This window comes from Cololabis saira, chromosome 9 (assembly GCF_033807715.1).
Source record: "Cololabis saira isolate AMF1-May2022 chromosome 9, fColSai1.1, whole genome shotgun sequence".
Lineage (NCBI taxonomy): Eukaryota > Metazoa > Chordata > Actinopteri > Beloniformes > Belonidae > Cololabis > Cololabis saira.
The window spans coordinates 36,705,501-36,731,215 of NC_084595.1; the positions used below are offsets into that span (position 1 = coordinate 36,705,501).

A 25,715-nucleotide genomic window follows, 5' to 3' on the forward strand; every position below is an offset into this window, starting at 1 on the left:
GGAATAGCCTCCAAGCGACCCATGTGATCCTATAGATAATGTATAATAGATAGATGATTATATTTTAGTGGACAGAGGTCACTTGAAGGTGGAAGCTACAATGACTAGTAACTTTAACTTGACGGTTGTATTTTCGTTGTTCCAAAGCTGCACTTTTCCGGACTGAGATCTGTGATGTTCTTGCTGTATCTGGAGCTTCTGTCCCAGCTTGGAGGATACAAGTGCCCCACCTGCAGGGACAGACTGGGACTAAAAAATGACCCTGGAACCCCCCCCCCCAGTAGACCCACCAATAACCCTCACATATGAACTACACAAGAACTCACGAATACTAATATACATCACTTGCATTTCCTAAACCAAAAATGAACAAAGATATTGTCTTTTATACTGATATTTTACAGGCATATGCTTGCAGTTTAAAAAGAAAAAAATCTCTATTACTGATTTTACGACCACTTATGTGTCACTTACTGTATATGCTTGCATTTTAAAGAGAAAAAAATCTATATCACTGATATAACTGACTTTTCCAACAATAATTACACCGAGCAGTTATTCTGAATGTTGGCTATTAAAGGTCAGCATGAATTATGCAGAGGTGAATATGAAATCGCGGCCAATTGTGGTTGCTTAACTACTTATAATTGGCATGCTTGGTAGTTACGTGTTCATTTTGATAGAAATAAGCCACATATTTCTCCTCATCACACCGCAAATCCGCAGAGCCGTAACCTGTTTGATGCTATGGTTTTATGTTGTCTTCACTTACCTTACATCCTCCTCTGGTGATATTCCCTCAGCTGCCTCCCCTTCATCAGCATGTGGTGGGGCTGGTTGGATGTCCACCTTGTTCTCAGTCTCGCTCGGTGATGACATTATAGTGCTTTGGCTGCTTGCAGTTGCACTGCTGCCAAAAAGCTCTGTGAGCTTTCTACATTTTGAAGCATCTTCTTCAAATGACTTCTCTTTCTTTTGTTTGAACTTTTCCCATCCACCTTTCTACATTTTCTGCTTGCCATCTTTCTGTTTGGCGGACACTAATGTTAGTCAGCCTTGTTGGTTTTCAGGCCTATGTCCATTGTCTGATCAGAAATGTATTGTGGTAGTGTGTTTTCCATGAGACAGAGCTGTACTATTAACAGTTTTATTCTGAAATGTTTTCTCATGTTGTTTTGAAATTGATGACATGATTCATTCATTGATAGTTTTGGAGTCAGTGCAGGCACATATTTACTATAATTAACCTAATTACACCAGCCTGTATTTTCACATGCATGGACGCCCGTGAACCCATGCACTAAGAATGGGATCATCAAAACTTCCTCTCCACAGCCGCTAACCAGCAACCCCATGCATTTCTCCCAGTGTCTCTTCAGTCCTGCCTGGAGTTCCCATGGAGTGACTCTGCATCTAAGAACATCCTCTTGCGTCCTGGGACAAGGGTGCTGCCATGACCACACTTCTGTATTTACAGCTATTTCTTTTTTTTTTCACCTCCCACAGTGTTCTCAGCAGGAAAGGCGCACACAAACAGAACAGCGGTGCGGTATGAGGACGTCCCAGGCATGAGGCCAGCTAAATGACACAGTGGCACAGCGGCAGCGCAGAACGGAGGCCTCATGTGAGTGACAGACAGACAGTAGAGCATGTTTGAGGCTGGGAAGAATGCTGCAAGGGCGGCACGTAAAAACTCCCAGCGCAGCATCCCAGAGGGGAAGTGGAAGCTTGGTGTGAACGAGCTGGGAAGAGGAGTTGTTGGGCTTCTTCCTTTTTGTTGTTTTTTTTTTTTTTTTTGCGTAGGTTGTGTGTATGCAATATTACACAAGCATTATGCATCAAGAATGTGGTTAAAAAAAACAGCGTGGGAGAGGTTGACCTGACATCATAAACACATTACAAAACATAAAATAGAAGGCTAAAAGAAAAGAAATGTCATGATGTGAAATGTGAAAAAGGACAATATTTGTATGAGGGATGGCATCTTAAAACTTTATATTGTCATTTTCTACCAAAAATAAAGACTTTATGAGCTTTCAGACTATCTAGTGTAATTAGGGAATATTGAAGAAGGGGTAGGATTAAATAAGTTTTACTTCTTCCCAACCCTGTTCAGACATGTTAAACAGGATTTGTGTGTATGTGTATTGTTATGCGTGTGCATGTACATAGGTATAGATAGGTGTGTACTCATTGGGTATAGATTTACTTCATAAATGTATTTATTTTGTGTACATTCAGTTAAAATATATTCATTTATTTATATACATGTATTTACAAGGGGATTTTATATGTTGAAAATGTGTGACATATGCATGTGTGTGTATATCTATTTGTATATAGATACATAGATTAATACTAGTGTTGACGTTGTTAAGCTCTATAGAATCGTTTTGACATGTCTGGAATTAATCAACAAATGAAATGAAACAAGAGGAAAAGAGTTTGAGAGTAAGAGAGATTTTTTTTTTACTTTTATTGTGTGTCTGTTTATCATATGAATATTAAGGCTAGGATGTGTGGAAAGAAGTCTGATACAGAGGAGGGAAATGGGCAAATAATTGTATAAGAAGTTGCCATAAAACGCATAAGATACTTAATAACTGAACACAGAAAATGCTGAATGTTTATAATTGTACAGGTCAAGCTGAACAGGTATTGAAGTGGCTGGAACAAATATATTGGATGTTTACTTTATGATGAATTATCAAACAAAGGCTGAAAACATGTTACATGAAGGCTTTGTGCTCATATCCTTAAGCTAATAGAGCACACACTGGAAATTGTAAAGACACAATGAATTCCTAGGATTATTTGGGTTCTGATGATAATCAAGATAATCAGATTTGAAAGTAAACATGTTAAACAATTGTTGCATCATTTCCTTCCTGCAGGAAATGACAGCATGAACATACTTTTCCAAAACTGTGTCTAAAGTTTAAACTATACTGTACGGTATGTTGCTATGGGACCAAATGACAAAAAAAAAAATGAAAGTGCATAATTTAAAACTTTCTCAACCAAACAGCTTCTCAACATGGCCCAGTCTTTGTCCTGCCTAAAATATTGAGCATGTGAACCACAAAGAGAAAACCGAGAGGTGTAACTCTGTCAGTCAAATCCAGGGCGTTCCCAGAGCAGTCATGTTCCTCATCTCATTAACACATCCATTCATGAAATATTCAACACAACTGAGGTGTACAGAAAATATATGCACCTATTGTTAAGCCTTCAATATATTGGATGTGAAATATATTCAAAAAGTGTTGAAAATTAGAATCATTTATCATCTTTAATCAACACAACCGGTCAGTTACATTTCATTGTGTCAGATGCAGATTCTCATGGTTCATGGAGATATCGCTTACCGAAGTATGAAATACAGCTATAACTTCTTACATTCAAATTCTATTGATACAAAAGAAAGAATCATCATTTGTCATGTTGATTGTTGTGCAACCAGATAAAAGTGTCATATTTTTAAGTTGGTTCTGCATTCTGGGAGTCCACAGGATCATCTTTCAATCATTCCTGAACAAAACAGTTAAGTACTTGATTAGTTGCAAACTTTGAATGGGAACATTTCCTGCGTTTTTTGATGATGTTTCAAAAGTCTACAAAACATACTGTAACAGAGAGGAACAGTCCTGAGACTTGAGTGAATTCATTAATCAAAAAGAACTAAACAATGAAACAAAGTGTAATAAAACTGATACCAAAACCCGGAAAAGATAAGAAAAAACACGGACTACAAGATCTTTACAAAAGTCCTGGCAGCTAGATTAAAAACAGGGATCTCTAAAATAATTACTTCAATACAATCAGACTTTCTTAAAGGAAGGTCAATTCATAATAATATCTGCCCGGTTATGGATCTCATTGATTACAATCACTTAATCAAAGATGATGGTTTCAAGTTGTTTCTGGACTTTCACAAACATTTGATTCAATCGAACATGCTTTTATTATTAAAACATTTTGGGTTTGGTGACGCATTTATTTATATGGTTGCTATGTTGTATAGAAAGACGCATCAGGCAGGGATGCAGCATCTCACCTCTTTTATTTATTGTCACCACAGAATTACTAGCTATAACTGTTGCAAATTCAACATTAAAGGATTAGACATAAACAACCATAAATTAATTATAAGTCAGCTTGACAATGACACGACAATCTTTCTTAAATCAATGAACAAATTCTATTGGCCTTAGAAACAATTAAACTGTTCTCCCAAGCCTCAGGTCTGCATCTGAATCTGAACAAGTGTGAACTCATGAGTATTCATAACTGTTCTGACCTTTCACTGTATGATATGCCTGTTAAATATAAGATAAAGTATTTCAGAATTTGGGTAAAAAAAGCAACAGTCCTGAGAAATGCCTGGTTGTAGATGCAAGAAGAGACCTGGAGATGCTGCAGTCAAAAAAGTTGTCTTTTTTCTGGGGCATGTAAAATTAATACTTTCCGCTAAACTGATTTTCATAGACAAGACCTATAAAATGAAAGATGTAAGATTGGTTTTCACTTTCAAGAATCAAATCTGCACCTGCCACTTTAACCACATCATCCTGGCCTAAGAGCATGGCGTGTAAGCGCGCACCTGTGCGCATGTCCTGCTGCTCATGAGAAGAAAGACTGAAATAAATCAATAAGTAAAAAACTTTAGACAAAACTTTTGTATTCTTATGACACATGTTTCCCCCATTCTTACTGTCTGACCGCCCCTTAGATGTTGTTAAGAGAGTACAGTATTTGGGTCACATCATAAATGAGGATCTATGTCATGATGATGACATCCAGCTCTATGCTCAGGCCAATGTGCTGCCCGTAGATTCCATATGTGCACAGCTGATGTTAAGGTAAATCTATTCAGAGCCTATTGTACACCTCTTTACACAGCTCACCTTTGGTGTAATTATACCACCAAAGCCAAGCTAAAGAAGTTGCAGGTAGCATATAATGATGCGTTCGGGATCCTCCTTAAGTTTCCAAGATGGACAATTGCAAGCAGTTTATTTGTTAATTGTTATGTCCCCACCTTCCATGCTCTGCTGAGGAATTAAATGTATGTGTCGACTCCATGAGTCAGAAAATTGTCTAATAACTGCACTCACTAACATCACACGGAGTGATAGAAGGTACACATCTGGACTATGGAAACATTGGAACAACAGATGTTTGCATGTATTTTAATGTGTGACCTGTAATTTTTATGTATTTATGTATTTTATATGGAACCTTTTGAGTCTGTAATAAAGTATTCATTCATTCATTCATTCATTCATTCATTCATTCATTCATTCACAGAGGTGGGTAGTAACGAGTTACATTTACTCCGTTACATTTACTTGAGTAAGTTTTGAGACATTTTGTACTTTTAGGAGTAGTTTTGAATCACTATACTTTTTACTTTTACTTGAGTAGATTTGTGAAGAAGAAACTGTTACTCTTACTCCGCTACATTAGGCTACGTTGAGCTGTTACTTTTCTTTTATCCCTTTTATCCGCGTACGCATCAATCTCATGACATCACTGGGTGATTCTTCTGCCTGGTTAAAAAATATTTTGTTCTACTTGTGCTTAATTTATTTTTTTATTCTGTTATTATTTTATTTATTTTGTTATTTATTAAAGTACTTGAATTTACTTTAAGATTATTTTAATTTAAGCTGTTTTTAATTTTTTATTAATTTTAATTTATTTTATTATTATTGATTGAATTTGCCTGAAGATGATTATTTTGTACTTTTGTCTGTTTGAATGGTTGTGTTAAAAAAATAATAATCAGACGTTACTCAACAGTTACTCAGTACTTGAGTAGTTTTTTCACCAAGTACTTTTTTACTTTTACTCAAGTAATTATTTGGATGACTACTTTTTACTTCTACTTGAGTCATATTATTCTAAAGTAACAGTACTTTTACTTGAGTACAATTTTTGGCTACTCTAGCCACCTCTGTTCATTCATTCATTCATTCATTCATTCATTCATTCATTTATATATTCATATTATTTGCAAAACAAAACACATGTATCTATTTCCCTGACGCTGATCCCGGGTGGGGGATGGGAGGAGGCGGCCGGAGGAGTAGGGGAGGGCCGGTGACGTCACAGGCCAGTGGGACGGCTTTGTGTGAAGGACGGGGAGAGAAAAACGTCTGGAAGAAAGAGGAGGCAGGGGCGACGCGTTTGGAGAGCTGGGGCTTCACCGGGAGGGGATCAAGCGGTCCACGACTTCTTCTCTGCGCCTCCAAAGTCCTCTGACTCAAAGTAAGTAACACGACAAAGAAACACTTTTCTGCTGTCTTGCGAGTGGGTGTGTTAGATGGATTCACATCTGCACACACACGGACACAATGTAAGAAAAACTTATTCAGAGCAGTTCATTGAAATCCAGATGTTGCTATTATTGCAGATGTTTCTAGCAGCTGGTACTAAGACAGTTGCATGCTTAATTTATTCATCACCCAGGTGAAGAGGGATTCCTTTTTTCAATCCACATTTTGTGGAGAAAGTAAAGTGAGCTGGCTGCACCACTTTTCAGATGTAACATGTGGTGAAGTAGGAAATTTCATCTCAGTGGAAGAGAAATCGCCTCCACACATTTTTTTAAACATTTTTTGTTTATTTCTTTTGTTTGTTATGGGTTTTTAATCTCTTAATGTGTATTTCACATGTGTCCACACAGCCGCCTCCACCTCTCTATCCACTCAGGTCCAGAGAGGAGGTCCATGTGTGTGTGTGTGAGAGCCACCCATGGAGCTCTCTGGCCGACACACACTGTGCTGGCCCAGAGGGGAAATGGCAATACATCATAAGCTAAACAAAACCAGAAACATTTGTAGTGTTTACACAAGCTCTGTTCAAGGACGAACTTCAGCAAAACCAGGGGAGGCGAGAATCATCACACTATCAAATATGTTTTCTGTTAAACATATTTACAGCTAAAACATAAGCGCAACAAATTACACAAATTGTGGTATGATGCTGTTAAATTGAACTTTACTAAATTTGTGATTGATCTAACCTGCCGCCTTTCCCCTGAATGCTTTTGGACATTCACAAACTTGTTGCTTGCCACTGGAGGACAATTAAGATATTTTTGCTTTAGTTGCATAAAATAAGATAAGCCTCATAACACATTATATCCACTCATCTATTATATACCGTTTCTTTCTGGACTATAAGCCGCACCTGTATATAAGCCGCATCCGCTCTATTTAAAAAAAAAGATATGCAAGCCGCAAATATTTATGTTGTTAGATTAGATATTTACTACATGTACAGAACCATTTTGAACTGTAAATGATGTACATGTTTGTACCTAAATAGATCCTTTCCTAACAGAGTCTTTTAACACGGCAGCAACTTTGCTGATTAAAACTGGACAGAACCAAGAGAAAATAACCAGTATTTATTTATCTATTTATCTGTTTGAAATCTGTTTCTACCTACTTCTATCTGCTAAAGAAAAAGTAGCGTATTCTTCTTTGCATTTATTTTGTCTTAGTTTTGATTCTAATTCTGGTTAGAGCGCCCCGAGCGGTGGAAAAAAAATCCACAGAATAGAACCTTTGTATAAGCCGCATGGTTCAAAACCTATGAAAAAAGTAGCGGCTTATAGTCCAGAAAATACGGTATATATTTTTTTACCATAAATGAATAGAATATGCTTCTCCTGTCAGCTGCCATTTGAGCATGAAGCATCCGCAGACTGTAACGAGTCTGAAACAAGGTCTCAAGGGTTCTGACTGGGCCGATTAACAGGAATACCCCTCACTGAGGGATGAGTAGAACGTATTGGTCATCCAGCGTGGAGAGTGGAGTGATGGGGGGATCTTTTGCTTTAGCTCTCTCCAAATGTTTGGACCTCTGAGTCATTGTATATAAGTGAGTGTCAGCGTGGAAACATTTCAACTCAAACTACGCAGTACATGCTTTTTTTTGTCTCAGGGGTGTTTCTGTAAAGGAAAAGTAAGCTGTGTGCTTTCTCGCAACCCATCAGCGGCTGGTGGGAGCTGGAGCTGATGAAAACCAGACTACTGCAGATTTATTTGACACAGCACTAAATGCAGATTGAACACTTTCCCACCGCACTGAAAAGGCAGATGTTTACTGAAGTCATCAGGCTTTTTGACCAATGTAAAGAGGCGTATAGCTGCGGGAGTGTGGAAGAGGAAAAAGTGAGGTGTCTGACCTCCGCTCTGGGCGTCAGAGCTGCAGTTCTGTGTACCCGAACAAAGGAGTGAGGTCACTATAACAGGATGAAATGGTGCTTGAACTGTAGTCACACTCACTCTGGCCACGAAGCTCGTTCCCACAAGGTTGCACAGAGGTTTATTTGTGGTCAAAAATGAAACGGCTCTTGAACGCTGATGTGAAAATGCTTTAACATGTTCTCTTAGCCCCTGCTCCTTTCCCCCCCTCTTTATTCCTCTCTTCTTTCACAAAGAAACAGCACAGCCACGGCCTGGTTCGAATAAAATCAATTTCACATTCTCTGTCTGGATATTAGTGCCAAGATGAACTTATAACTCTTAAAGGCTTAAAATAAGGCAACTGGACTTCCTCTTTGTTTGTTCATGGAGAGGTTTTATCTTCCAGCGTGGATAGATGGTGAAATAACTTTAAGAACAAAAGGAGAGGAAGTCCAGTACCTTGTTTCAAGTCTTTGAGAGTTACCATGACCTGGATGACTGAGAGTCTACAGGAACTGATTATTTTGGAGTGAAACTATTAACTCAGTAAGGGAAAGTAGTGTTGAAAGAACTTTCTGAAGTTGGTAAGGAGTGTAAACCTTTGTTAGGGACCAAAATGACTGAATGTAAACAGTTTGATTGAGAACAGAATTTGTTTTCAGCAAAATTGTGATTAATTGTTAGAAGTCCTATAATAGACCTACTGTGTCACGATGAATAGGAAGCCAGCAACAAGACTCAGAAATGTTAAGTGACTATGTGAATAGGGTCTATGTAGACAAACTGAAGTAATTTTAACTTTGTTATTGTACAAAATGGTCTTCTAAGGAAGCTGAAGCCATGAAATGTTGTCCTTTCCGTCTGTTAACAGTAGTTTTTGTTAACATTTGGTCGTCACCTTCTAACAAGGTGGAAGCGACCGGAAGGAGATGATTGTATACACTCCCTTTTTAGTACATATCCAAATTTAAAATGACCATAGTTCACCTGTAGGGCCCCATCTATACTATCACTTAGGCTGAATGACATTTTCGATCTTGTTAGGGGCTTAAGATATTCATTTTGATGAAAGTAAACTGTCCCAAGTGCTTGCGTTAATTGACATTTTGCTGCAAAGCTCTGTAAACTGCTTTACTTTGCATAGTTTTGGCCTCGGGTCATCTAAACTCTGCGTCGCCCCTTTTAAAGAAACAATGTTTCTCTACTAAGAAGTGAACAGCGTGAGAGGTATTACAGGCACAATGGGTTACAAATGACTTGGCATTTGTTCAAAGTGGAGCTTTTGGACACTTTGTGATTAACATTGTGCCGTATTTTATTTGTTTAAAAAAAAAAAATTCCTCTGATCTGAGCTCAAATGCTCAGATTTAATTTTCTTTGAACCCAGTCAAAACTTTTGTTTCCTCTTTTGTGAAAATTCCCGTTAAATGTTAACTTCCAATCAGTAGATTCAATAAAACATGTTCATCCTGTCTTTTAACTGCTGAGTTTTCCACATTAAGCCCCCACCACAGATGATCTCATGGTACTCGATCAACAATTATACCCCAGTAGAAGTAACGTTTTGTGGATAATTTTCCAATTCCACGATTGGTTTCTTGTAGTTTTACCTTGTTTATTATCTAAGTTGGAATCTCCTTTTTCTTTTTCTTTTTTTTCTTACTGTAAAGTGCAAAATTCTGCTTGCAAACGTGGGTTTCTGACCTGTAAACTGGAGGCAGCCCACCCAGCTGGACACCTAAATGACTTACATGCCCAGTCACGTTTTTCTTATATCCAACTGTAGCTATGTTACAGCAGTGCAGATTGGGAGCTGACCATTGATTGATTGATTGATTGAATTGTTTATTTTGAACACATAAGGAAAAAAATATAAAATTTTAAAACAAATTCAAAACATACAGAAAAAAAGCAACAACAACAAAAACGTAATACAAACAGGGAAAAAAAACAGTGTCTGAAAAGGAGCAGGTAGAAGTAAAACTTATTTAACCCTGCCCCTTGTTACCTCTATTATAAATTAAACATAAATATTAATAATAAATAGCTGCTAATTTACCTATTAGGCTACCGATTTTCCCATTGGTTGAGCCTTTGCACCTAACCAGCTAACAAACACAATCTTTCCTTAACATAACCAAGGGTGCAATTTCCACTGGGGACAGGGGGGACATGTCCCCCCCACTTTTCAAAATCATGTTTTTGTCCCCCCCACTTTTTACAGTTTCAAAACTAACGGTAGGCTCAGCCTGTAATTGCAAATCATCAAGACACCCTGTGCGAAGGCGATGCGAAGACAGCACAGCCTCCCCGCTCCTAAACTAAAGGACTAAAAAAAGTAAAGTACTAAAAAAGTAAATGCATATTAAAATTGTTTGATTGTTCGCATTCACACACACACGTAGTCTTACAAAGCCACACTGCACATCCACGCTACAGCTACACGCATAAATTTGCCATTCCTACTTGTGTCCCCTCCACCTCTGAAACTAAAGTTTCGCCCTTGAACATAACTCCACCTCAATCAAATAACTTCCCAGAACTTCCTTTTTTTTACTGTTTTTTACATTGATTTATATTTCTACATTGCTTCTACCCATCACCCAACCCATTCCATAGATCCACTCCAACAACTGAGATACACATGCTTTTCCTTTTAGAATGAACACATTGTTTTTTTAAATTAAATTTTCCTCTTAAAGGAGCCGTCTGTAAGAAATGTCCAAAACTGGTACTGCAGTCACTTTCAAAATACTGATGAGCGGCGTGTACCCTCCCCCTCCTCCCCCCGACCAGAGGTTGCCAGGTAGGCTGCAGAATGCAGCAGGAACGTAGGCTGCCATGGCTGCGATAATTAGAGCCGCGCTGGCAACCCGGATGCCGAAACAATACTGACTTGGTGATTGGGAGATAGGTGGAGGGTGGAGCTTCAGAAACAATACTGACTTTGTGATTGGGAGATAGGTGGAGGGTGGAGCTTCAGAAACAATACTGACTTGGTGATTGGGAGATAGGTGGAGGGTGGAGCTTCAGAAACAATACTGACTTGGTGATTGGGAGATAGGTGGAGGGTGGAGCTTCAGAAACAATACTGACTTGGTGATTGGGAGATGGGTGGAGGGTGGAGCTTCAGAAACAATACTGACTTGGTGATTGGGAGACAGGTGGAGGGTGGAGCTTCAGAAACAATACTGACTTGGTGATTGGGAGATAGGTGGAGGGTGGAGCTTCAGAAACAATACTGACTTGGTGATTGGGAGATAGGTGGAGGGTGGAGCTTCAGGCCAAAACAAAAAATGACAACATAAACATCAGTTGAGGGCTGCAACTCCTCTTTTTAAACTGGAATATCCTGGCTTGAGTGCTGTTGTCAGTGACATAAGTATTTGAAATGAACATGATTTTTAAATGTCTGTTGACATATCGGGGTCATTTTATGATTCGTTTTATTATTGCTCTTAGATACAGCTCCTTTAAATTATAACCCCCCACCATTGTCTCGAGCAGGCCGTCATCATGCCTGTCTTCGTGGAAGTGAAACGTGAGGGTCCTGGATGGGACGGCAGGGGGCCGCGGCGACCTGCTGTCCACAATGAAGGAGTGCATTCTGGGCTGAGGGAGGGCACGTCCTTGAGAGACGGCTCAAATAGGGCGAGGGGGGGGGGGGTGTCAGCACGTTTTTGTGCAGCCTGGAATCTCACCAGATGAAAAGAGATGATTTTATTCAGACTTTGGCACAAGCACGCACGCACACACACACAAACAGACAAACACGTGAGCTTAGGCGATACTTTTCTCCGGGGAAGTCATGCGTCTTGATGTAATCAGACTCTGGATGAGTGAGCACAGCCTGGCACCTTTTCACAGTTTATGGTGGAGTATTTGTTTTTGTGTCTGTAAAATGGGGTCTATTCCTGTGCGAGGCAGTTGGAGGGAACCGTTTACTTTTTTGTTTACATTTTTGGGTCCTTTTTTTTATCGTCCATTGAGGCAATAGGTTCGGTACTGACGTTTCTGTCGGTATTTCTTCACCGTTCATGTGGAGTCTGGATATCTTGTTTTAATGTCTGTTGAAAGCTGGAATTGTTATCATGTTTAAACGAGGTCTACGACATAAATCTAACCAACTCTGGAGTACTAAACATTTATTTGACGGTGGCCATCACTTACAAGAAAACGTTATGAGGACAACTTGCGGTTAGAAGCCTATCTATGGGAAACATTTTCTCCTCTTGCAGCTCTTTCATGTTTATGGTGGGCAACAAAAGTGGTGGCTCACATGGTTCTGGTTAGCAGAGGGTTCTTCAAGAGAGCAGCTCTTGTTTCAGAATACATGGGAACATTGAGAGAGTTCTGTGTGGATAACTTTTGCCCATTCTCTTTTATTGCTTTTTGTCTGCCCCAACCGTACACTAGGAATGGGCGATATTTTACCGTTCACGATAAACCGTCAAAACAATTCCCCACAGTAAGAATTTGTCATCTCACGATAAAAACGATAAATTCCCATTGATGACATTTTGAAGGAAGGAAGGAAGGAAGGAAGGAAGGAAGGAAGGAAGGAAGGAAGGAAGGAAGGAAGGAAGGAAGGAAGGAAGGAAGGAAGGAAGGAAGGAAGGAAGGAAGGAAGGAAGGAAGGAAGGAAGGAAGGAAGGAAGGAAGGAAGGAAGGAAGGAAGGAAGGAAGGAAGGAAGGAAGGAAGGAAGGAAGGAAGGAAGGAAGGAAGGAAGGAAGGAAGGAAGGAAGGAAGGAAGGAAGGAAGGAAGGAAGGAAGGAAGGAAGGAAGGAAGGAAGGAAGGAAGGAAGGAAGGAAGGAAGGAAGGAAGGAAGGAAGGAAGGAAGGAAGGAAGGAAGGAAGGAAGGAAGGAAGGAAGGAAGGAAGGAAGGAAGGAAGGAAGGAAGGAAGGAAGGAAGGAAGGAAGGAAGGAAGGAAGGAAGGAAGGAAGGAAGGAAGGAAGGAAGGAAGGAAGGAAGGAAGGAAGGAAGGAAGGAAGGAAGGAAGGAAGGAAGGAAGGAAGGAAGGAAGGAAGGAAGGAAGGAAGGAAGGAAGGAAGGAAGGAAGGAAGGAAGGAAGGAAGGAAGGAAGGAAGGAAGGAAGGAAGGAAGGAAGGAAGGAAGGAAGGAAGGAAGGAAGGAAGGAAGGAAGGAAGGAAGGAAGGAAGGAAATGAGTCTGAAAGAAAGAAAGAAAGATGTGAGTCTGAAAGAAAGAAAGAAAGATGTGAGTCTGAAAGAAAGAAAGAAAGATGTGAGTCTGAAAGAAAGAAAGAAAGATGTGAGTCTGAAAGAAAGAAAGAAAGATGTGAGTCTGAAAGAAAGAAAGAAAGATGTGAGTCTGAAAGAAAGAAAGAAAGATGTGAGTCTGAAAGAAAGAAAGAAAGATGTGAGTCTGAAAGAAAGAAAGAAAGATGTGAGTCTGAAAGAAAGAAAGAAAGATGTGAGTCTGAAAGAAAGAAAGAAAGATGTGAGTCTGAAAGAAAGAAAGAAAGATGTGAGTCTGAAAGAAGGAAAGAAAGAAAGAAAGAAGGAAAGAAAGAAAGAAAGAAAGAAAGAAAGAAAGAAAGAAAAATTCCCATTGATGATTAGTAGCATTCAGTATTCTTTTAGAGCAGTGTTTTGGCTCCAAAGACTGAATGTGGTGATAGATTTATAGTTAAAAATAGTGGAGTTGAATTGGTATTTTTTATCGTAATTTTTATCGTTATCGGGATAAATGCCAGAAATGATCGTGATACATTTTTAAGTCCATACCGCCCATCCCAACCGTACACCGTTTCTCCTTTCTGTATCTTGTGTGACTGATTATGAAGAACGTTGTGAAAGCAGATCTCTATCTGCCTCCCCCGGGCTACAGGTTTAGGTGTGGCTGTGAAAGGGAGTCGTGATGTATAACTCATTAGCTCTTGTTTGTGAGTGCTCCCATCTCTTTCCTCTGGTTTTGTTTGCGAGTCCACCGCCTCCATTGGCAGACGTGGTTTGAGTTGCACAAGCTTCAAACTGCCGGAGGCAAACATGACTTGATGCCGCGGTTCAGCAGATAAAAACCAGCGGTGATGAAAGTGAGCGAGTCAGCGCTGCAGGGCACGGGCGTCTCTTCTCTGCTATGGTGCAGATGTGTCGGAGCAAAGCCCTGATGAAGCAATGAGTGTGAAGCCTGTCTTTTTTTAAATAAGCTGTCAATTTATTGGGAGAGTGTTCCCGGTGTGTGGGGTGTGTACGGTTGCTGTTCCAGCCCAGATTGTTTCATTACTTGCTTACATTCTTTTAAGAAAGAGGGATATGTTTGGTCCTGCCCAACTCTTATTGGTTTCATATCCCGCTGCTGTTTTTTTATTTTTTTAATTAACTGATTCCTGGGAGGACAGAAGGAAATGAGACATTCATTAACCGCCTGTGATTTCCTCACTGCCCTCCACTTCTCATCTAAACGGCTGTGTATCCCTGAAGATGGTTATATACAGTACTGGAGTTGAGGGGGGATGAGGGGGGATGGCATCCCCCCGGAAATAAAAACAGTCAAAATCATCCCCCCTTTCCATCCCTTATGTCATTTCATCAATGAATGTGGTATACTGCTATTTCAACATTTAGAGTCATCACCAGAAAAATAACACCAGAAAAATGACTTATTTGACAATTTTCACCTGTTTCAAGTCAATTTTCACTTGAAACAAGTATAAAAATCTGCCAGTGGGACAAGATTTATCTTCTCATTACAAGCAAAAAAATCTTGTTCCACTGGCAGATTTTTCTGCTTATTTTAACTGAAAATCTACTTGAAACAGGTGAAAATTGTTGTTTTTTCCAGTGATGAGTCTTGTTTTAAGTGTAATGAGATTTTTTTTTACTAAAATGAGACATTTTAATTCGAAATAAGACAAATATTCTTGTTAAGATTTTGAGTTTTTGCAGTGATCCATTTTACTTATCCTGTGAAGGACAGAGTCATATTGATAAGTTCAGAAAACAGTTTTTATTGTTGTGTTTTGATGTATTTGATGTAAGCCCAGTGGATATTTAAAGCTTACAGAAGGCTGCATTTAACTGCTGCTATGTCATTCCTGCAGTATTTCTGCCAGTGTTTTGGTCAGTGCTATTATTTGTAATATATTATATTATTTGTAATCAGCACAAATGATCTGTCCCCATATGATAAAATCCACCATCCCCCCTGATTTTTTTTTTACAACTCGAGTACTGGTTATATAGCCTTTTGAGGTGGTTTTGTGTTTGAGGGGCTTCCTCTGGGCTGGACCAGAGATGTGACCAGACCGGAGCAGGGAAGAGCAGGCGGAGCAGCTTTGGGAGCAGATTGCCTTGGTCTGAGGTTTCTGGGAAGGGATATGTGGGTTCAGAAAAATTAGCTTATGAAATGTTCTCCAGCTGTATTAAGTGGAAGGTCATCTTAACGTGGGTGGCGGAGCTAACAGGTCCTCTGCAGAGATATGATAAAAGCATTTCCATCATTTCCCAGTTATGATCCATGGATGGCATTGATTCTTGGAAACTCTTTCAAACGGCTCTTTCAAACCTCCCTTCCTCAGAACAATCTGGGTCAACGGTTCCTCAGACCGCTCAGCCACCCACCTTCAGTCCTCTCTCCGTTTCACCCTCGGAGCAGACTGCAGCAGCCAGCACTCATTACCTCAGTGCCTTGGCATGTTACCAGCGCTGTTGCTGATATCTCAGGCCAATTACTCTCGATTTACTCCTCTAACGGCCAACTGACTGACCCATATATGCCCTCAATCGGCTGCTTTGTCTGGGGCTTTGACTCAAACTGATGTTTTGGTTCATTAGCAGAATTTTTATTGGGCGTGCAGGCAGTTTGGCCGGAGCTTGAGTTCGCATGCCTGGCTGTTGACCAAAGGACTTTATTTTAAATTTCTTTTCATAAGTTGTACGAGAGAGAAAGTTTGTCTCATAGCAGCAAGGGGGATCATTCATGCTGGCTCGCCGAATAAAGGATTGAAAACCATGCACAAGTTGGCTCCAGGCCCCTCACTACATGCATACATTCCTGCAAGGCTGGCTCACTCTACGTCAAGACAGGCAGAGCAATGTGGGACTGATCAGATGCAGAAGCACATTATTGCTGGCTGGCTTTCATCCTGAAACATATCTACCATAACATCAGTCAAAATCAGCGTCATGGAGGATTCCTAAGGACCTGGAAGACTCCAGGATCTGTCAGTGCTGTTGATGATGCATATCTATGACAGCTGCTTGCACAGCCGCGTGGAGCGCTGCAGTAACAAAGATCTGACAGTTTGAGGATACATATCTATCACGGGCAACAGGGAGACGGAGACCTCACCTTACACCTCCTTGGTCGCTGGTTTACGTATAAAATCAGAATTCTGAGTTTCTGATGTGCTGTGAAGTGTAAAATACCCCCGAGCACAAAAGACAATCTTGACCTTTAACAGGGAAGTGCTGTTTAAGCACTTTCCCAGAAGCCTGTTCAACAACCAGCAAACAAGTGGAAAGTATTCATCAGTTTCAGGATGCTGTGACCTTTCTGCACATTTTAACCACACTGCAGCACACACTTAAAAAAAAAAAAGAACGTTAACAACTACACACGCAAACATTGTTGCACGCAAGTAGCCACAAACATTTAAATGCAACTCAGTTCATGAGTTTCTATGCTAATTTTTGTGGCCCTTCAAAGGTTACAACTGACAATTATCTTAATCCTTTACTCTCAGCGCTGAAACAAAGCTGTTCAAGCCCCTCTGAGAATTCTCCTCATAATACTCCCTTAAATGTCTCTTGAGCTTTTTATTTGTGTCTGACCACAAAATTTGCTGAGATAAATAGCCATGATGAGGTACGAGGGAGGAGGTTTTTCCCGTAAAAAGATGAAGACGGCGCACAAGGTGCCTGCTGACTACCTCGACGAGGTATGCGTGGCTCCATCGCTGTAGTTTGAAGTGGCAGAGCTGCTAATTTGTGGGCACCATAGTCTCAACAGACAGCTCCATCTCAGGCTGGGTGGACTATAATCAGCAGCAAACTGAAGACGTAAACTCCACCGAGTAACTAAAACTGTAAACCGGCTGGCTAAAAACAAAGACTTGTAGAAATGTGAACACATACTTTATATGCATGATGTGAGAAAACAGTAATTAAAAATGCAGTGGTTATTTTTAAAGAGATATATTTATTGTAATGCTTTCCACGAATAGAGGACCCAACTGTGCGGTAAGTTGGGTTGAGAGTGTGCTGCTGCGTGAAACCATCATTGCTACTGTAGAATGGAAACTGTGATAAGAATGAGAGTCGTGGTGTGGAGAGGCCTGGAAAAAACTCAAGGACTGTAATAGAATAAGGCATTTCCCAAATTACCCTGAGCCACATACCCTCTCTTCAAATACCTGGTCACATTTTTTTACCCTGGCCTCTCTTCATAGCCACAAATCCCTAGAAATAGAATCACAGATGCAAACCTGCTCCCTCAGACATTTATTTGACATGTTTGACTGGACCCCCCGCAAGAGGGACGGCGGTTTAGATGGACTACGAGATCATCAAAGGCGCAAACACTGATGCTTTCTGTTTGCTTCCTGTTTATTTCACTCACTTCCTTTTTGACCCACGATAAACTGTGACAGTTGTATCCTCTTCATTCTGTTGTTACTACTCCACTTTCTTTGTTATTGAAATGCATTCCCAGTGCGTATGTTGGATCTGGGTAATTTTATGTAGACAACAGAGAGATTATTTTGCCCGAAGATTTGTTTAATCTCCAGTTAGGAGAAGTAATCGTAGAATGAGAGCGTGAAACCAAACCCCCTGAAATCCTGCTGAAGTAAAATAGATGAAATAGGACGACCTTGAGATGGGCATGACGGTAAAAATCAAATCAAAGTCTTAGTAATACAATGGGAACAATTGTAAACAAAGCTGCCATGACTTTTAAACATAAGCAGGTCCTGTGGGCGTGACTGACTCCTGCTGAGCTGAATCAGACCTGCGTCGTAGGGGTTTCAGCCTTCATACCCGCTCCTCAGACGCTGTCATGCTTGTGACTTTGTTATTATGTCCTACCTCTGTTCTTTTCTAGTCAACGCTGTCATCATTCCCCTCAAATGTGGTAAAACAGTACATCTGTAATCCAGGCTGGTGGCGCCGTTATCTGCAACCTGATGACTTGATCTCTTGATTCAAATTAAATAGGACACTTGGCAGAATGCAGAGCAAAGAGTGGAGTCAACTTTGGTTAGTTTAAAAAAAAGAGCTTTACTTCTATGTATTGTGATTCTTTGTAAGGTCTCGTATTTTGATGACTTTAGGGACGCCTAATTTTATCTGTGATGGTCTCCCAGAACAGTTTTCAATGCTTTCATTAACTTTCTGAGAGCTCTGCACCCCCTCCAAAATCAAAACAATAAAAAAAAAGAAAAAAAAATATTTTTACAATTTTTATAAAAAGAAAAAATTCTAAAAAACATTCAATAGATAATAAATAAATAAATAAATAAAAAAAAATACCCAATATGTTCATATAGGAAAAAAAAAACTTAAAGGAGCTTGAGGCTGGATTGTGGCAAGATTTATGAAAAAAATCCGTATACATTTTAAGTTTTCTAGTAATAATGTCAGATGAAGCGTTCCAAACCCAAAAGAATGAGCCCTGTACCGTATCTCTCCGTTGCCTTGAACAGGCTGTGTGCTGCAAAATGTGCTGCGATTCGGTCCCGAATTTCCCGCGCTGGGCTGTGGATGTTACGTCACATGATGCTGCATGTGCGTTCTCCCCGTTCTCCCGTGCCGGCTTCACTGTTGGCTGCAGTACCCCCAACGGCCGTCGTGGTGAAGGGTGGCGCTAGAGAGTCTCATTTCTTAAAAGGAGCCTCATGCTCCTTTTAAATGTAAAACAGGGAGAGAAAAAAATTCATTCATATACAACACAGATCAACTATCACAGATCGATTTACAGACGTACCGGTCCCCGATAGTTCTGCCTCTCCAGCTGTCAGTTCACAGTGATCCATGGCCAGTGTGCGCTTTCACAAAGCTTTACGGCCTGCCATGATCTAAGGATGGTGCCTTTTTTTTTTTTCTTTCTGTTGTTGTTTTGTTGTGTTTTTTGTTTCCCCTGAATGACGGTGTGACATGGCTTGCTGGCCCATGTTCAACTGTCCCACGGTGATTTCATCCTCTGCCCTAGGTTTGCAGCCCTCCTCCTTTCCCCAGCGCACCGTTCTGCAATGCCAAATTCATACAGCACTCAGCAACTGTGAGGTGTTGAAACTGTGGATTAAAATGTTACACAATTTAGCTAGCAATAAAGGTGCTACACTGTAAATGTGGTTTTAGATACAGATCCTGTCTCTTCAAGCTCCATCCCTCGTTTAAAAAAAAAGTGGAACTCTTCAGGCCCTTTTATGTGTATAAAACTATTTCACCCCCCCACAATAATAAAATTTAAGATTTTCACTGAAGTTTGTGTAGAACAAACAGTTGAGCACAAAGACCTTTTTATTCATTAAGATATGGAATGGGGGCATTATGGTCCTACACTGGAGCCATAAAGATAAAATAATCTTTAAGAAAAAAACAAAAAAACAAACTACAATTGGCTGAATCTCTTGTTTTTCCAGAGAAACTTCCTCCAATAGTTTTATAGGAGAAATGAAAACGCTCCTGTGGTGCGTGAGAAAGTTTATCTTTGCCACGGCAGTGATAACCTGGCTTGCATTTCTGTTACTGTCGAATGTGGCATGCAGTAACAGAGCCCAGATCTGCCTTAACAGCTGCTCTCTGGGGAAAAAAAACAGAACCCCCCCCCCACTCAAAAACGCACAAGGCTCCTGTTGTGTTACAGATAACGTTAAGCACACACGAGTCTGATAGCAGTGAGCAAAATTATGATAACATAAACTGTGTTGTCTTTTAGAAGTTATGTGTTTGGGATTCATGGCGACTGTTGCCAAGAATAATCTGGAAGTGATGCTCATGGTAAACTCCCAGCTGGCTGATGGTAAACTTGGAGTTGGATGGATTTGTTAGATGACAAACTTACAAAATGAACATCCTGTGGGCCATTGAGTAAACAGAAAGGGGGCCTGATGATTCATACTTGACTGGAAATTGTTTATTGAGCCTTCTTATTGCCGTATTTCTCATGTGTACACAGGTCATTTGGTAGTTAAACAGATTATGTGTTTATCCGACCTTAAACGTGTCTGTTTCTGTAGGTCTCAGGCGGAACCATGACTAAGGGAAGCTGCAGCGAGCTGTAGCTGTTTGGGATGACCGCAACATTACTTTTCCTCAAAGAGGAGGAGGGAAAGGCAAGGAAGAACTATTCCCGATAGGAGGGACAACATCTGCTCTGAGAAGATAAGATCAGCAGCCATTCTGGATTTCAACGGGGAACCTACCTGACCTTTCTGTTTGAAGAGAGACCGGACTAAACTTCACTTGGAACTTCAAAGCGCCTGCAGGAATCCTACTGATTTTTTTTTTTTATTTTCTTCTTTTATATTTAATCGACGGGTTCTTACGCTTCTCAAAGGTAACGCCATGTGTCATGTCATCGTAACGTGCCGCTCCATGCTGTGGACCCTGCTCAGCATCGTGGTGGCCTTTTCTGAGCTCATCGCCTTCATGAGCCCCGATTGGTTGCTGGGATCCCCTCGCTCGCACTCCAACGGCAGCAGGGTGGAAGTGGACTTTGGGGAGTTCAGGCCGTCGCTCGGCCTCTACAGCCGCTGCCTCCGCGTGGGCTCCCGGGGAGTCGGGGTGAGCTGCGGGCCGTACGCCGGGACCTTTGGGGAAGTGGCCAGCGGCTTCTGGCAGGCTGCCATGTTGTTTCTGGCGGCGGGGACGCTGGTGCTCGGGTGTGTGGCCTGCATCTCCGTCTTCAGCTTGTGCTTTCAGAGCATTTTGAGGAAGAGTATATTCAACATCTGTGGATTGCTGCAGGCAGTTGGAGGTGAGACATCCGTCTTTGTATGCGGGTCTTGCCCGATAGCCGCTCCAAGAGGGAGGGATATTTTTCAGGATTTCCCTCCTTTTGAAATCAATGTCAATGTCAATGTCAATTTTATTTATAAAGCACATTTAAAAACGACGAGGTCGACCAAAGTGCTGTACAGCATACAAGAAAATAAAACAATACCAAAAGAAAAACACAGTACACAGTGTAGAAACAATAAAATCACTAACATACTAAAATGATCAATAAAATAGTAAAAAAAATAGATAATAGAGAATAGACGACAAAGAACAGACACATAAAGTGCACAGTCACTTCACACAGATGTGGGGAACTAATTTGTCACACACTAAAAGCCAAAGAAAATAAATAAGTTTTCAAAGAAGACTTAAAAACCACTAGGGTCTGGGCAGATCTAACATTTAGTGGCAAACTATTCCACAGCTTAGGGCCGGCCACCGCAAAAGCTCGGTCACCTCTAGTTTTGAGCCTAGATTTCGGGACGTCTAAAAGCAACTGACTTGACGACCTCAGTGCTCTGGCTGGTGTGTGAGAGTGGAGAAGTTCAGTAAGGTATTGGGGAGCCAAGCCATTCAGTGATTTTAAAAACAAGCAGCAGAATCTTCAACTTTAGATGAAGTCACGAATCAAGAAAATCTGAGAAATAGTAACATGCTTTCTATTGATTACACTTATTAAAACCACTGTGAAGCATTTTCATGTTGATCCTTTTATCATGAATGTGATGTGGATGTAAATGCCAACCACATAAGCGTTCTCACGCTGGTTTCAAAATTCACATTCCTATTTGCTTAACAAGATCGGTGTGTAACATCTCTGACAAACACGTTACTATGGCAACCCGTCAACAATGCATCTACATACACCAAAGGGGACAGAGCGGTGCTTTGTGAGCCACTACATGACTTTTATGCCGTTACAATGGCAGTGCAGGTAATCCTCTATTTATTTACTTTAAACACATACACACCGGAATTTGACCTACACCTTTTAAACTGAGTTATGAACACACGTAATCTACACACACACAGAGGAATGAGCAATTTCCACACACTGCAGAGAACACACCCCTCCAGCTGTGGACAGGTGCAGGTGTGGTGGTTGTGGAGTTAAGTACTTGCTCGAGGGCGCTTCAGCTGTGAATAATGGAGTGGGTTTTCATGTCACAGCTACCTCACATACCAAGCTTCCACAGCACATTGTTGGCTTTGGAAATATTGCAAACCCATAATACCAAGTTCTCTAGAAGTAATTAAGAAAAAAAAATAGAAAACAAGTCTCACTGTGTTCCATGTTCACATTGAATTTTGGACTTCGTGAAAAGTCTTGCGTGCAAAGATGATGCCGAGAGAAAAAAAGACTTGACTTCTGCAAGATGTCATCTTTTTAAGTAGGGCTGGGCGATATGGACCAAAAGTCATATCTCGATATTTTCTAGCTGAATGGCGATACTCGATATATATCTCGATATTTTTTCTGTGCCATAATTGGGGTTTCCCCCAAAGCATTATAGCATAGCATCTCTGTTAGCTTCATTTTTTTCTGAGGCAAACCCTTAAAAAAACAGTCAGTTTTAATACAAAGCCTCGTGCCAAATGTCACACAGGTTCCTTTATTAACAGAGGTCTGCACAATATCAAAATGTATAAAACAAATGAAATAAAAATAAACTGCCTGCATATATAGAATAAAAATGCTTCTTGAATAAAATAAAACAAATATCCCTTTCCTGCATAACAATTAAATTAAAATACACTGTACAATTAATACAATGTAGACAGTAACAGGCAGACTTTTCCACTGAGGTTGACAGTTGTGCAAATAACAAAACATTTGTGCAAATCTCAAATAAAACATTCAAGTCAATTTGTCACAAAATAAGCTATATCAAAATTAAAAAAAAAAAAAGAAAAAAAAAATATATATATATATATTTTTTTAAATCGATATAAACGATATTGTCTCGTACCATATCGCGTTTGAAAATATATCGATATATATTAAAATCTCGATATATCGCCCAGCCCTATTTTTAAGTCACGTAAACCTTTTGTTGGGTGTGAGGGATATATTTATAAATATAAAATGTATAACTACATTGCATAAAACAAGTAGCAACTTTGATTACGTTTCCTCTGGACTTTCCAATTTGTGGCTTCCCTTAAGGTTCTCAGTTCTACAAAACAGAAGTAAAATATGCGACATGCTTTAAACTTTATGGTGCAGTAACTGAATTTAGGAACACATGCAGAAACTGGAAGAAGCTGCTTTTGCTGCTGGATCTCCAGCGGCAACGTGGAGTCTGTGGTTTGAAAGCAACACTTTTCAAGCACCGTTGAAAGTTGCACCACTTGATGACATTCCTCCACACTTCTCAAAGCTGGAAGCTTGTTTCAACAATAGGCAGCAACAGGCCTGTTGAGCACTTGGGTGTTTGTGTGACATCATTGTAGAAGATTGTTTGTGAGTTGTTTCTGTAGTCTCATCACCAATCAAAAGCTTGTCATCTGAAGAATTAGATGTTATCTTTGTCAGAGCTGAGTCATCATGTTCCCACCTGCGCTGCAATAGTTATTCATGCGCTCAGCCTTGATGTTTACATGATTCACCCCCTCATCTCACCGTGTGCTCTCCCTCAGGTCTGCTGCTCATGGTGGGTCTCATGCTGTACCCTGCCGGCTGGGGTTCGGAGAAGGTGACCAGCTACTGCGGCAGCGACGCCTTGCCCTACAGACCGGGTCTGTGCTCGCTCGGGTGGGCGTTCTATGCCGCCATCGGAGGAACTCTGGCCTCCTTCCTGTGTGCCGTTCTGTCTGCACAGGCTGAGATTGCCACCTCCAGCGATAAGGTTCAGGAGGAGATCGAGGAGGGGAAAAGTCTCATCTGCCTATTGTGAGTCTTGGAAAAAGCACAGCAGGAAGTTCCCCTCGCTGTGGTTTCCCAGAAGTGGACACCTGTACATTTCAGAGGAAAAAGGGTGGACACTTCCAAGAGTAGGGAGGGGGGCGCGGGGGGGGGGTGACCTTCCCTTTCTCCCTTTTTTTTCCTCTTGATGGTCTGGATGGAAAATTGCTGAAAAGATTTAGATCTTAGTAACAACCTTTTTCAAAATTTTTACTCAAATCTACCTGGTGATTTCAATGGGGAAAAAATAATTGTATTTTCTTCTACATCTTGAGGTCAAACTGTCTGCTGCTTCTGATACAGCCACTGGCAAAGGAGCTTCACCAGCATTTCTCTTTTTTTTTTAACAATACTGTTTATTTTTTACACAAACTTTTGCCTTAAACAAACCACCGTATTGGACAAGCAGTTAGATTAGCTAGTTGGTAGTAAATGAGCAGTGTTACGGACAACTTGAGCACTGCCAGGAAGACGGTGCATATGTTTTTGACGTCATTATGATGCTCATTGATGCAGTTCACCTGCAAACTCCAACAAACCACTAACTACAAGCAGATTCTTTCCACTACAACGCACAAAACTGCTTCCACGTGTTCTCTGTGTGTGATTAGACATTTACTGTTGAATCTCTAATACGTATGTGCCTCTTTTGTATGGCAGGAACTTAAGCGGTGCCACTAAGAGCAAAGCTTACTACAAAATCAGTTCCTTTTGTTAACCTGGTTGTTTGTGGGTGCATTGCTAATTAATAACTGGCAGTGTGTGCCCAGAATACAAACATGTGCCAGATGTCTGACTCTGTGGACTTAAATGAGGGATGTTTTCTAATGTGAAATACCTTTCATTGCCTTGCCAACTTAGATTTTAGCTACTTAAGGGCAAAAAGTCACTATTTTTTCCCCATCTGTTTTTTTTTTTAACATTTTCTGAGGCTGTTTAAGGTGCATCTCCTTCTTTATTAGGTACATTTGGAGTTTTTTCATTCATAATTAGCACATCATGTTGTGTTTTGCACTTGGTCGTTAATTCATTTTGTATTGCTGTATGTTTTATTAGTGTGTTTTTCCCCTTTCATCTAGGTTCCATATGTCACTGTAAATGTTATGATTGATGTGATGCTGTGCTTTTTATTAATTGTAAATGAGATGTGCAATAATTCCACTATAGTATTTTGATTTGATGGATTTGCATCAAAAAGCATATCTACCCTCTCTGTGCTGAAACTGTGCTGAAACTGTGTTTTAATATGTGCTATTTTTGTTACATTAACAAAAGAGTGACATCTGTAGCACGCAATATGATGCTACATGTATGAAAGGCTGGTCTGTGTGAGGAAAAATCTGTACTGAAATAACCCATGACTTTAGTAAATGTATGTGTAAAACCTGCTGCGTGTCCTGAACTCAGGTTTCCCGGGTCAACACTGACACCTAGTGGCGGAACTTGGTCCATACAGAGGAAAAGGTTCACAAGCTTCTCAATCTGGATTGTTAAAACTATGTTATTGTAGTAATACACCCTTCCAAATATTGACTTTAAATTAAGCATATTAAACTCAAAATGTATGAGATCTATTTAAATATAACCAGTCTAGCAAGATATTTGACTGTGACGAGGTTATGAAACATTTTAAGCAAGAAAA

At 40.3% G+C, this 25,715-nt stretch overlaps 1 protein-coding gene across 1 annotated transcript; it reads left to right on the forward strand.

The window, feature by feature from the left end:
- Positions 1-6,159: 6,159 nt before the first annotated feature.
- Positions 6,160-25,476, forward strand: LOC133451112 (LHFPL tetraspan subfamily member 2a protein-like). The gene is made up of 3 exons (XM_061730055.1): positions 6,160-6,273; positions 20,406-21,145; positions 23,809-25,476. Exons 2-3 carry the CDS (start codon positions 20,734-20,736, stop codon positions 24,063-24,065), a joined length of 669 nt encoding a protein of 222 aa, XP_061586039.1. The 5' UTR covers positions 6,160-6,273; positions 20,406-20,733; the 3' UTR covers positions 24,066-25,476.
- Positions 25,477-25,715: the final 239 nt, after the last annotated feature.

What these genes read in the sequence shown, in the direction of transcription:
- LOC133451112 (XM_061730055.1), top strand. Translation starts at nt 20,734, where the DNA reads ATGTGTCATGTCATCGTAACGTGCCGCTCCATGCTGTGGACCCTGCTC. An exon ending in ATTGCTGCAGGCAGTTGGAG is followed by an intron (nt 21,146 to 23,808) that starts GTGAGACATCCG and finishes GCTCTCCCTCAG; the next exon opens with GTCTGCTGCTCATGGTGGGT.